This window comes from Phasianus colchicus, chromosome 2 (assembly GCF_987193195.1).
Source record: "Phasianus colchicus chromosome 2, bPhaCol1.hap1.1, whole genome shotgun sequence".
NCBI classification, from domain to species: domain Eukaryota; kingdom Metazoa; phylum Chordata; class Aves; order Galliformes; family Phasianidae; genus Phasianus; species Phasianus colchicus.
Window position 1 is genome coordinate 35,497,862 of NC_143437.1, and position 10,754 is coordinate 35,508,615.

The 10,754-nt window shown below is 37.3% G+C and overlaps 1 protein-coding gene across 1 annotated transcript; it reads left to right on the forward strand.

Annotated features, from left to right (window-relative positions):
* The first annotated feature begins 785 nt into the window (after positions 1–785).
* LOC116228553 (ligand-dependent nuclear receptor-interacting factor 1-like) lies at positions 786–7,385 on the forward strand. The gene is given in 5 exon segments (XM_031592470.2): positions 786–804; positions 807–874; positions 876–1,688; positions 3,298–3,486; positions 6,449–7,385. Coding segments are annotated over 5 exon segments (1,263 nt in total). The 5' UTR covers positions 786–788; the 3' UTR covers positions 6,626–7,385.
* Positions 7,386–10,754: the final 3,369 nt, after the last annotated feature.

Consider the following 10,754-nt stretch of genomic DNA (forward strand, 5'->3'; position numbering starts at 1 on the left):
TATATTTCATCTTTCCTTCTATGATAGGCTCAACCAGGTACTTGATTTCTTGTCTTTATTAAAACCATTGCAGAGCTACTGGGTCTTATTCTGTGAAGCGGAGGCTGCTGTAGGCTGGAACTAACTGCTGATGTCAATTAATTCTGCAAGGAAGGTAAAAAAAAAAAAAAAAAAAAAAAAAGTCTGCAGGTCTTTGATCAAGACCAGTTTTGTTAGATATGTGTTTTTTAATGGCATTGCACATAAGACTGTATGATATGAAGGAGTGTTTCATCTAAACAAAACGCATCCTGTCAACCAGCAGTTTGCAGTATTGGGTAAAATCTAACTCATACTGAAAGCAGCAGAAAGTCACTGCTCATTTCATTAATGATTTGGAAGTGTCTTAGAAGAATTATTATGATTATTGTAGAAAAAATCCTGTCTAGATAAGCTTTAGTTAAGACTTAAATCACAAATATATTTCTGTTTTTAAATTTTATTTTAGAATGACATATCATATGACAGCCAAGTAGAAAAAAAATCACTTTCTATGCATTCACAAATATATAATCCTGTTTTAATTCATTTCAATTTTTATTTTAAGTTTGTTAGACTGACATAAAGTCCTTCAGGAAATACATGAAGATGGATGAGACCTACTGAAAAATCTTCTGCATTCTCTTTCGTCTGGAAGTCTTACCAGTGTATATGACTCCCTGATTGTGGTAGCTCATCTGTCTGCATTGAATGCATTTTCAAAAACATAATGCTTTTTCATTGCCAATAATAGTAACAAATCTGCTCTGATGCTGGAGTATCAGCAAGTGAAGAAAATTTCTCTACTAAAAGTTTTGATGTAATAGAAAATGTTGGCATGACCTCTACTGACAGAAAAGAAGTTCTCCTCAACGGTTTTTAATATGCAGAGAAATGAGAGTTCAGCTAAAAAGCTGCATATGCAGAAATGCCTCTCATTTACTCATGTTGACACAGCATCGGTTTCAGGAATTTCTGAAAATCTTAAAGTTAGCAAAGAACCTGAAGCACAGATTTTAAACTACAATCTAGAGATACCACCTCAAGCCCAAGTCATATCAGTACCACTTTCTTGTTTCTCACCTATAATGCAGCAACTGATATCTACCAGAATTAAACACGTCTCTGAAGTAAGGGAGGCTACAGAAATACCAACTGTTACTTATATTTGGCCAGTATTAAAGATAGGAGAGGCTTGCAAATGCTCCTGGGGCAGACTTCCAAATTCCTTAATATCAAACAGCCCAAACATAGCAAGGCGCTGCTCTAGTCCTGATGTAGTAACTGAAGATGTAACGTGTTCCCAAGTAACCCCAGTGAAACAGCCTGTACAAGAAGAACACAGCAGCAAGACAACAAAATCATATCCTCTTATTTTAAAGTCTTCCAATACTGTTGTTTCAGGAATTCTGAGATCATTGGCTAATGCTGAGAATAAGGATTATAAGAATATTTTACCACTTTCATCTATTAGCCCTATTGGAAAGAAAGTGAAAATTCCATTTAAGGAAAATGCTATGATAATTCATAATGGAGAAGTCTACATCCCTTACATAATAAGACATGAAACTTCATCAACAGGAATGGAAATACACAGTCAAGATCCGTTGCTCAGGAAGATCACAGTTTCTTTCATTACTTGCAGAATTATCCGTGAAAGGACAGAACAGGTAAGACTGCAAAGGATCTGAAGCAAAAAGAGCAACAAGAAAGCTCTTTTTTCGGGCTTTTTGAAGCCAGCACAAGTGCTGTGCTTGTGCTGGGGGTTGGCAGCTTGTGCGCAGACTGCTCAGCAAACAGGGGTAGAGCTGGCACTGCCCACCTTTCACCTTGATCCTTGGCAGCTAGGCTATGGACAGCCTTAGGGAGATCACACGTGGTTAGCAGTCTCACTACTCACTGAGAATAGGGAGGGGTAATCGGTGCATGAGCACAGCACATGCTGCCCATATGGTACTGCAGCAGGAAGTGGGTTTAGTGGCAGGGCATGTAAGTGCTGTCCCTCTTTGCTTGAGACCAGCTCTCTGGCAATCTCTGAGACACATGATCTCCAACAGACAGCGGGCTTGTCCCAAGAAGACTGTGGCGATCCCAGATAGAGGGCACTCTACTCCTTCACCTGGAAACCTTAGACGAGCGGAATAAACCCCCACCCAGTTCAAGAGGAAACAGTCAGAGACCTACTATTCCACCTGGACTGCCACAAGTCCCTGGGGCTGAATGAGATCCATCCAAGAGTACTGAGAGAACTGACAGAGGTGTTAGCCAAGCTGCTTTCCATTATCTATCAGCGTTCCTGGTCAACTGGAGATGTCCCAGAGGACTGGAGACTTGCCAGCGTGACTCCTATCTACAAGAAGGGTCATAAGGAGGATCTGGAGAACTGCAGGCCTGTCAGCCTGACCTTGGTGCCAGGGAAAGTTACGGAGCAGACTGTCTAGAGGGAGATCACGTGGCATTTGGGTGACATTTGTGGGGATCAGACATGGTTCGTGAAGGGCAGGTCCTGCTTGGCCAACTTGATCTCCTTCTATGATCTAGTGACTCTCCTGGTGGATGAGGGAAAGAATGTTGATGAAGTACACAAAACTTCAGCAAAGCCTTCAACACTGTCTCCCACAGCATTCTCCTGGAGAAGCTCGCAGCCCGTGGCTTAGACGGGTACACTCTTTGCTGGGGAAGGAGCTGGCTGGAGGGCCAGGCCCAGAGAGTGGTGGTGAATGGAGTTAAATCCAGCTGGCAACTGGTCATGAGTGGTGTTCCCCAGGTATCGGTGCAGGTCTTTGAGTTTCCATGGTTTAAAATTAAATAAAATTAGATAATGCTGAGAAGGCGTCTATCAGTATTTTTTAGTAAATGGTCAGGGTGAAAGCATTGCACTTATGTGAGCAGCAAAGTGCTATGTGGAGAATAATAAGTCCAAATTTAGTATAATCATAGAATCGCAAATGTTGGAAAAAACTTCCAAGATCATCCAGTCCAGCTGTCCACCTACCACCAATATTTCCCCACTCCCATGGGAGAAGTTGTTTCTAAAAACAGGTGATAAGTGCCAACATGATAATATCTTAAATTAACAGTGAAATTAAAGAGAAGAGAAAAAGGGCTACTGGCAGGAGATTAACTGAATTGACTGAATCCTGAATTAAATTAATTCCTCCTTACAGCACTGAAGTAGAGAAGAATCTAGAAATGAGCTATGAAAGAGACTTAGGCAGGAGGAAAACTCCTATTCAACATTCACTTTCAGGTAGTAAAGTTCTATTTTTCTTATTTCAGTTCCTCAAGAAGGCTGCTTTCCCATCTGAAGAACTACAAAATAGAAATGAGAGAGAAGCACAGCATAAAATAGACAAAGAACTAAGAAAGAAATCTGGTGGCGTTAAAGATATAAGAATACATCTCAAGAGGATAAATTCCAGTGAACTTAAAGAAGATTTTGGCAAAGCTTCTACATTTAAATGGAAGGTAACCACCAGGACAGAGAAATGGAAAAAAATGAGTCAAAGGACACTTTTGCCCATACAAAGGATGCTTAGTTCTCAGTATACAAATATACAGTGGTCATCAACTTGAAGTGATCATTATACATCATTAGTACTCACTTCAAAACTTTTGGGCTTTTTGAGCCCTTGTCATAAAACATTTTCTATTTGAGAACTTACAATGTTTATAAAGACTTAGAGCACCAATACATATTCATATCAGCTATGGAAAGTCAGGAAACTCTAACTCTATTTTTACAGATTACATTCTCTTGTTACATTCTGTCATTTCTGCAAGCTTTGTGTGAACATTCTGCAAAGGGTAGCACATCATGCTGAAGATAGCCTTTATCTTCAAATAAGTAAGATTTCAAATAAGTAACTTTTTCATATAGGGAGTGGGAAATCTCTGCTGTCTATACTTCACATCTGGTTGCACTAATGCCCTAGTGGAGCGCATCTTTTTTATGTGCATGTTAAAAGCTATTTTTGATAACTAATAATGTTGTATTAAATAATGCATAAATGCTCTGAAAGAACACACATATAAATTCATAGTATCTTAATAGAATGCTCATCAGAATTTCTATGTATTTCTTAGATGCAATTGTATCCCTTTCAACATCACACAGAGTAATCACAAAGCAAGTGAGTGTAGAAAATGAAATGAAAATATATGCATTTAAATTTTCCTCAAGTGTGAAATTAGTCAAACTACAAGATCGCAGCCTAGACCTGTTTTTACTAACACAATTAATCTACTGGCTTAGCAAAGGCACTTATTTTGGAATTTATCTTAAAAACTCAAATACTAATGTGAGTTCACATTAGTACTGATAGCAAGCGTGGCAGGTCCTTTTTAAGATCTTAGTACTATTTGCTACAATGTATGTATATACAATATACATACATACATACATATATATTATACATATTATATATACAATATAATGTATATGAAGTGCTAGGAGTGAGTCCACTACATGAGTAATGCCAGAATCTTCTCATGGACAGGAAGAAGTCTTGTTCTAAAACTGGTTTTTTGTTTTTTCTCCTGAATTGTCCAGATTTCCATAGATTAGGTCGTCTTACTCAGTTAAAAAAAAAACAGTCTAGTAAGAGTCATCAGAATTGATTAAAGTGAAATCAGTGCATATACATTAGATCCTTCTTGTTCAGCAGCAAGCTCAGCCACTTGAACCAAGTATGGCAAAGAGAAGAAAAAAAGAAGGGGAGTAATCAGAAAAAGCATATTCAACCTTGAGATGTAGCACTGCAAGAGACCATGAGAAAGGGAAATATAATTAGTCTATGTAGTGTGAAAGTTTAAAGAATACCAAGCATGATGCCCAATTATCTTTTAGGAAGAACACTGGACAAATTCTTTTCTTCAGCATACAGTATTGCAAGCAGGCCTAGACTCAGGACGAGTAGCTTTCAGAAAAGCCTCAAAGAGATTATTTCTCTTGACATCACTGGAAAAAAATGTAGCACTATATGGTATTCATAGAAAATATGTGGATCCTTTTGCTCTGGAATCCAACACTATTCAAATGACTGAGAACTCAGTCTTTAATTTTACTTTAAACAGCCTAATACAGAAAATAATATAAACTTTTGGCATACTACCTTAGCAGAAAATAGAATTCTTAGGGTTTAAACCTTAGCCTGATATGTTGTTTGTACTGTTTTCGAGTTTTCTTATGAAACTAGAGTACAAGAATAGGACATGCATTGTATTCTGAATGTGCCTACTGAAAGCCAAGCACTACACAGCTGCTAGCTGTGTGCAGATGGGGATACATCCCACTGGTATGCTCTCATTTTATGAAAGCAAAGTTAATAGGAAGATTGGAAGTAGCATTGAGTACAGAGTTTGGGTACTTTATTCAGCAAGCATAAATTGACAGATTTGTTTTGTATTGACAGATTTGTTTTGTATTTGTTATTTCTTTCTATTCATCATCTCTTTAGCACAGCATAATAAATCTGACAAGCTATCTTGTTTTCAATAGTAAACTTACCAGCAAATTTGGGAAAAAGTCTTGAAGGTTTTTGGTTTGTGGGTTTTATAAAAGGAAAAGGGAAAATTTTATCAGGACAGAAAATCAGATATTTGCCACCTTACAGGTTCCTCTACCCATCAGTGAATTTCTATGTTCACTGGCAGCAAGCTTCCTCACCACTGCCTTTTTAAAGTACAGTGCAAACTAAAGAAATGTGTAAAGTGTAAGCCCTATCCCACTAACGCTCCCAGCGGAGTACATTGTTTTCTACCCTGTTCTGTCCTCATTGCAACCTTCCTCCAGGCACCAGTCTGCATGTATGTGCCTCACAGCCCCAGTTTATCTTTGCAAAACTGAGTTCCCAGCTATAATTTTCCCACAAACACTCCACATCTGGCAAATAACATATAAGCTATATAGTACGAACAAAATAGCCAGTTCTCTCCAAAATTCATTCCTAGAAATAGGAATGAGTAGGTCCTCAAGCATCAGGTTTCTGGCACTATGCCAAGACCAACACCACATAAACAAATTTTATCTTCTGAAAAGTCAAGATTGTGTTTTCGTTCTTTCTTCTTGTTAGCAACTTTTTTATTTTTATTTGGCCATTAGATCAAATCCATCTGAACTGACAAGGCAGACACAAAAATAATCTATCTGGAGAGTGCAAGGTTTAAATGCTTGACATTTTTCAGTTAGCTCATTCTGCTTCACTGTATTGTTATTATTATTTCCATTTTATTGTAATAATACAAACACTTTCTCCAATCTATTTTTTGAGGTAGAAATCCTGATCTTTAGTTTTCTTGTCTTGAAGTGACAGGAATTACTGAATTATTCACCAATGTTCTTATATCAGGTGATTCCTGAAATTGTGTTCTTTGCAGTCAGAATTATTCAAGAAATAAAGCAGTAAAGTTTTACTTTTTCTCATTTCAGTTCCCCAAGAAGGCTGCTTCCCCATCTGAAGAATCACAAAGAAGAACTGAGAGAGTAGCGCAACAGAAAGAAGACAATGAACTAAGAAGGAAATTTGGTATTGTTAAAGATATAAGAATCCATCTCAAGAGGTTAAAATTTCCACGTGATTCAGTTGTTTATCTGCAGCAAAGTTAGCAATCAGTAACAAATTACTGTTTCTCTTTGATCTATTATCTCTTGTTCAGTCTGTAGGGTTCAAGTCACATTTTGTCAGCTAAACCTTAAACTAATGTCTACTGCTCCTTCCACGATCTTTGAGAAACTTTTATTGTCCTGAAGTGAAAACTACATTGATGTACACTCATGAAAATTCATGAAAACGTGCTATAACTTTTTGTGAAATATTTCAAGGCCAGATAAAGCAAAACTTTCCAGAGTATGTTAAAAGAGCACAGATATGAATTACTTCTCTTTTTTCCTTTCTGCCACTACCAAAATAAAGCATCTGGTGTAAAAAAAAAAAAAAAAAAAAAAAAAAAAGTAATAATTGTGTTGGCTGTCATTTTTCTTATTTTTTTCCCCAGTATATATGCCAAAGCATGTTCTTAGTTTTGTCAACGTTTCTCCATCTATCCACATTTTCATTTCTCAACACGTGTCCCAAAAATCAAGTACGATCAAATACTTAATGAAACACCTCATGTTTATTCTAGAGCTGTTTTACGCAGATACTTCCACTTGCCTGTCTGGTATTGAGAATTTTCAGATACCAACAGTGCTATGAGAAGTTCTCATTAACTTTAATTGTTACTGTCATTGCCTTTTCACTATTTTCTACTGCCACATCCTCCTCTTTGTAGATTATATTCAAGTTGTTGTTTTGTCATTTCTTCAGACTTCGTTCACTGTAATTAGAATTATTCAAGTAATAAAAAGATATTTTACCACTTCTAAATTATTGATCCTTACCTTTTTCTGGTCTGTGATCATTTCTTGAAAATTAGGTTTGTATATAGGTTAAAATACTGGAGTTAACCCATGATTGTTGATTCTTCCTGAAGCACATTTCACATACAAGTTCCCTTTTCCAAAGAGAATCTCTGCAAAATATTTTCTTTTATAAGCAAGACAAGGTTTATAAGAAGAGTAGGGTCTGTTAGCAAAATAACTAGTGTATTTAGAAAAATAGAGATGCACCATATTTCAACAGTAAATGCAAAGTGAGAACAATTTCTAAGGATATAAAAAAGTATGCATTACCCGGGCAATCCAGGATAAATAAAACATGGATTACATGTAGTGAAAGTAGTTGATGCTAGAAAAACATGGTAAGTAGGTTATTTCCAAAGGGACAAGTGACAGATATTGGAAGACTGTGAAAGGCAGAGATGGTGAGTGGGATTACAATGAATGATATGTGCCACATAAAAATGAAAATCCAGAAATTATAATGCAATGCAAAACCAATGCCAATTTTTTTTTTTTATCTGGCTTTTGGTATCAAACATAATTATTAATTTTTGCTGCTGGTTGTACGTTTCATCAAAATATTTAGTCTTAGTTCCAATTTCAAGATACCTAGAAGCTGATCACTCACATGATAATAATGTTGAAAATACTGACAGAAATGTATTTGAGGGAGTTCGGTGGGGAAAGGTGATTTAAGACTGCAAGGTGTTGTGTGGTTGTTTTTTGTTTTTTGTTTTTTCTTTTTAAGAGATTTGAAATTATCACTAAAATTCTGAAATATTTTTAGTAAATAAAAATGCTTGGATTTTGCCATCTTGAGACAGAAAGTGAGTTCAAAGCCTCATAAATCATAGGGAAAAAGTAGTACAGGAAAAAGAAAAATAACACATACATGACCAATGAAGATGCAGATATAACGTACTCTGTTCAGTATTAGACCTTTCACATTTTCAAATAAAATTCACGCTCTGTTAAGAATGATTTGCCTGTCTTCCAAGAGTGGCATAGCAGTTGCACAGAGACACCCACCAGGGATTTCTTTGCTTCCAGTAAACAAAGACCAACACTTTCTCTCCCTTATTCTCTTCTGCCTCTCAGAGGAGTCCAGTTAAAGAGCCTTTCCCACCATGCTATCTCTTGTTAGCTCCCAAATAAGATATTGTGTACATCAGTGGAAGGCTTTATAAATAAAAAATGATATTGCAGTAGAGGAACAAGCAAAGCCAGGAGTTAAGAATAGAAATCTGCTATACTTGAACAGGTAAGAGTTAAGGGAATGTGGGTGCCAAAACTATTTATAGTGCAGAGCCTCTGCTCCTGAAATAGAACTAATAAAAAAAGTGAAAGGAAGCTTCCTAAATTTTTTTATGTTGACAATTTATGTTCACAGGAAAGTATATAGTATATGAAGCATTTACAATTCATAAAATCAAGATTAACTCCAGCAATTTCTTAAATCAAATTGTTGGTACTTTGTAAATCAAAAATTTGTAATGTACCACAGTATCTATGTTTATGAATTCAACCACAAGTAACCCTGAGGCTAAAAGCACATGAATTACTTCCTAGACCACCATACTTAGGCAGCTACCAATGGTTCAAAATGAGGCATGAAGAAAGTTCTTCCATGTAGACAGTTACCTCTAATTAGCCACCCAGTTATTGATGCTGATGTTGACTACTTCATGGAGCCAAGAGCCAACATTTTGGCATTTTATGCCACAGCAGCTCACTGCTCTACATCTTGCCTCCAGCACAATGCAAGAACTCCCCATTTACATGTGTCTAGACATCCCTGCCTTTGTGACTGCTTTTCCCAAGGGCAACAAGGAGAGATGAGTTGGATTTGAAGGGCCACATTGTCCTCAGAATATATTACAAACACCACTGCATGCAAATATTCTAAGTGCAAATGAACACCATTACTGCCTTTTGCCTCAGGACGTTGGTATTTCTATAATGAAAGCTCTCGCCTTGCAATGCCACGTTAAGTCCCTGTGGTGATTAACTATTCTGTGGTGTTTAACTATTCTGAAGTGGTCAAATCCATGAGCAGAGTAGTAATTGTTTCAGGTGTCAATAGCCAGTCCCCAAAATACTTTCATTCAAATGATATATGGGAATCATTCACAACCCAGGCCTCTATGCTCTTCGGATACTCAAACTACAGTGGAGTCTGTGTCTGTCAGTATGCATGCACCCAGTACCTATCTGTGAGCAGCAGTGACCACAAGGGCTACTTTCTCCACTGCCGATCATGTTTTAACACATTGTTCATTTATCATTGTTGATTTTATTGTCACTTCTGATCTTAGAAAACTTCACCAGAAGAATGCTTGATTTCTGTGGCTCCTGCAGCTGTAGAAACCATGAACAGAAACGTGACCATTCATAGGGTTTTCTTGTTTGTCTTCACTGTGCAAACTGCCAGTTACCTACCTGTCAGCAGCTGACATCCAGTCTAAAGTTCAGAGGTGGAAGGGAAAGTCCTTTAATTCTCATTAGCAGTACTTGGAAGAACAAATGAGCTTTCCCTGGAAATCGCACTAATGTTATACTATATTCTTTTTTCATTTTGCTAATAACATTTGAAACTTGCACACTATAATATATAATAAACAAGACTTAAGTGGTTTGGTGAAGGAGAAGTATAGACCTTAGGAACTACCCGATAGAATCATAGAATTGCAAGGTTTGAAACAACCTGCAAGAACATCTAGTCCAACCATCCTCCCATTACCATTGCTACCACAAGCCTCTAAACCATATCTCGTAGCTCCTCATCCAGACACCTCTTGAACACTGCCAGGGATGGCAACTCTACCACCTCCCTGGGCAAACAGAATCTGATCTCATGTAAGAAGAGGCTGAAGACAGGAAGAAAATGTGATATCTATGGCTGCTGTTACACTTGATGTCATATTAGAAGCTCTAACCTTTTCTTCTGCCCCACACACTGTACAAATCTGTGAAACTGCCACATAGATTTTGCTGACTTAGAACCTATTTAGGCTTTGATGGTGTAAATTCCCTTCCAACCCCAGCGGTCAGATTTTTCATCTCTGGAACCATAGAACACATCCATTAAAGTCTAGTCTGACTTTCCCAGTGATTTAGGAAAAAAAACCATGTTAGGAGACACACTGGTAGTTTGAATGCAGATAATTGCCTTCTGCACTTCCCATTAACATCACTCATTATAATCAGCTGTCTTAATACATCTTTTTTGTCTATTGAAACTACAGATGTCAAGAATCATAGACATCCCAAATTTAGATGTCTGGATCCTAGCTGGAACTGGGGACAGCCAGGAAAGTGGGTTCCTGCTAACCAGAAACATGACACTTCCAGGACA